Below are 2,981 nucleotides of genomic sequence, written 5' to 3' on the forward strand. Positions count from 1 at the left end.
TCTGAACCCCTCGTGCATTTGGAAAAGAAGGTCCCCGGGACTTTGAGGGAGTTTCCAACATTTCAGAGGGAAGAAGGGAGGGGATTCAGCAGAATACAGAACTGAGGTCGTGTCACAGTCCTCGGCTCCCTGTTCCCACCAAGCAGAAGCCACGACCAAGGTGACCCGACTGTGCTTTGAAAATGCACAAGAGGAACGAGCTGCAGCCCGAGCTGCCGGCTGCGGCTTTCGTCCGCGCTCGTTCCGGGCGTAGGAAATGAGCAGAACGAAATTTAGAGGAAGACCGTGCGGCGGTGAGGGATGCGCAGCGCAGCCCCTTGCTCCCCAGCGTCCTTCCTTCCCCCCGAAGCGGTACCAACGGGGCGCGACTCTCGGAAGCTGCGATGCCCCAGTCCCGGGCTCACAGCTCGTCCCCAGCGCGTCGCCCCGGTACCCGGGATCGCGGCCCCCCCACCCCCGGGACTCAGGAGGGAGGAGACGGCCCCGCGCGCCAGGGCCCGGCGGGAGGCCCGGGGCGGGGGCGGGGGTGGGGGTGGCCGGGCGGGCCCCTGCCCTGCCCCTTCCGGACCCGGGAATCCCCCGTCCCCCGCCGGCCGCCGATAAAAGGGCTTCCCCGGCTCCCGGAGCCCCAGAGGCCGCTCCGCCCGCCCCTCCGAGCCGAGCCCCATGGCCCCCGCCGCGCCCCGCGCCCCCCGCGCCCCCCGCGCCCCCCGGCTCCTCGGCGCCGCGCGGCTGCTCCTGCTCCTGCTCCTGCTCCTGGGCCCCGCAGGCACCGCAGGTGAGACTCCGCGCCCCGGGGCCACGGGCGGGCCGCGGGCCGGTGGGCGCCCCCCGGGCCAGCGCGCCCACCCAGCTGCTCTCCCGTCCCCGCAGGGGCGCCGGTGGTCGCCGAGCTGCGCTGCCAGTGCTTGCAGACCCTGCAGGGCATCCACCTCAAGAACATCCGCAGCGTCCAGGTGACGCCCTCGGGCCCCCACTGCGCCCAGACCGAGGTCGTGTAAGTGATGCCGCCCCCCCAGCCCCCAGCCCCCAGCCCCGCCGCCTGCCCACGCGCGTCCTGCCCACGCGCATCCTGCCCTCCCTCCGCAGAGCCGCTCTCAAGGACGGACGCGAGGTGTGTCTCAACCCCGAGGCCCCGCTGGTCAAGAGAATGATCCAGAAGATCCTGAGCAAGTGAGTCGTGCCTTCCGTCCACACCTGGGACCAGCGTTGTTGGTCCCAGACACCTGCAGGGTATTTGTAAACCCAGGGTGTAGCCGAAGGACTGGAAAGGATTATTAGTTCATAGTTGAATTTGCTACTAAGATCATTCATCTGTTCAGGTGCGGATTCCCAGTGCCCCATCCCCATGCAAATGACTGTGGGTAAACCTGCTCTCATTAAAATTCTTACTGATATTGGTCAGTTATATTAAAAAGCTTTCCACCTGTTAAGCACAGGCATCCACCGCCCCCCCCCTCCCCAATTCCTTCTGGGCTAAACATCTGAAAAGCAGAACCCTTGGTTTTCTGCAACATTGGCCCTAGAGCTTAGAGGTGAAGAGCAGCTACTTTGTAGTGACATCGCACTGGGAACCGATCTGAATTAGGCATCTAACTCAAGGATGATTATCATCATCATCATCATCATCATCATCATCATCTAAAGCTTCCGTAAGCCCAGTAGAACAGAGAAAACAATAGGAGCTACTGCATGGGGTTTCTTTGAGGCTGAAATGAGACTTAGGGTGACAGAGACACACATTCTGCCTGTGGGTAGCCACTAATCCAGTAGGGACTACAGGCCCCCTACATTCCCAAATAAAAGCACCCAGGAGCTTAGAGGTCTCTGCTACACAGCATAAGGAGTAGCCTTTTGATGCTAGGCTGGGGAAACTAGATTCAGAAAACTCTGGAACCTTGGGGTCAGGACAGGAGAAGAGTGCAGTGCAGGCAGCTTCCCTGAGCAGCTACTAACGATGACATTTTTCTCATCATCGGGCAGCTCCAACTAACCAGAGGAAGGAGGAAGCTGATGGGTGGCTGTACCTGAGTCAGGCCCTGCCCTTAAAGGAATCAAAGAGGAAAAGTGGAATCATCGACTCCCAATGCCATCTGAATTGGGCTGCATATGTTTGAGCATCTCCTAGGAGAGTTCTCCTATGTATTTATTTATTTATTTATTTATCTGTTGGTCGGTTGGTTTCCAAGGGTTTCTGTGTTAACATTTTACATATGAAATAGTGAGGATGTAATTGAATCCATTTGTGCACCATACCATTATTTTTTATTATTTTACGTTAAACCCAACCTAGTTCAATCTTGATGCTTATTTAATTTGAAGGTAGAAGGTTTGCAAATATTCTCCAATTATTAAATGAATACTTCTGAGGGGCCCACAGCATGCCAGCCACTGTGACTGAAGCTGGGGAGAGGGGTTCAAGCAAATAGAGAGTGAGGTCATCGTGAGGTTGGGGAATATATGTATTCCTCTATTTTTATAATCGTTTAAAAGAGTGTCAGCTATTATTTATAGAAATAATTTCACAGCATGTGGTCAACATTTCTCCTGTTGAAGCTTTAGGAACTACAATGTTCTAAATATCCTTTGGACATTCTATGTCTTTCTTGTAAGGCACAATGCCTTATTTAGTGTTGATTATGCATTATTTCTCCATATCTTACAACAGAGAGGTTGAAACATTTATTGTTGTTTTTGCAAAGAACTTGAAAATAAAGTATTTCAAAGTAAAAAAAAAAATGCTTGTTTCATTTAGGGGGAAAAGGCTATCTTTACTCATAATCTGATGATGTACACCAATATTTCTTGACTTTTTAAAGACATTTTTTTAAATGGGCATCCAGTTTGCTACGCAGAGAAATGAACTATAATTTATGCTTAACTTATCTGGTGGTAGCTTACTCCTCTTGAGTTTCACGTACCCAAGAATGTGCTTTTCCAAAGTGTGGGCTTCCCTCTGCCCCTCGGTGTGAGTCACTGAT

The 2,981-nt window shown here is 53.6% G+C and overlaps 1 protein-coding gene across 1 annotated transcript; it reads left to right on the plus strand.

The window, feature by feature from the left end:
* Positions 1 to 209: 209 nt before the first annotated feature.
* Positions 210 to 2,739, plus strand: LOC121473468 (permeability factor 2-like). Its single transcript, XM_041725879.1, has 4 exons — positions 210 to 778; positions 874 to 997; positions 1,090 to 1,173; positions 1,984 to 2,739. Exons 1-4 carry the CDS (start codon positions 667 to 669, stop codon positions 1,991 to 1,993), a joined length of 330 nt encoding a protein of 109 aa, XP_041581813.1. The 5' UTR covers positions 210 to 666; the 3' UTR covers positions 1,994 to 2,739.
* Positions 2,740 to 2,981: the final 242 nt, after the last annotated feature.

This window comes from Vulpes lagopus, chromosome 12, assembly GCF_018345385.1.
Source record: "Vulpes lagopus strain Blue_001 chromosome 12, ASM1834538v1, whole genome shotgun sequence".
Classification (NCBI taxonomy): domain Eukaryota; kingdom Metazoa; phylum Chordata; class Mammalia; order Carnivora; family Canidae; genus Vulpes; species Vulpes lagopus.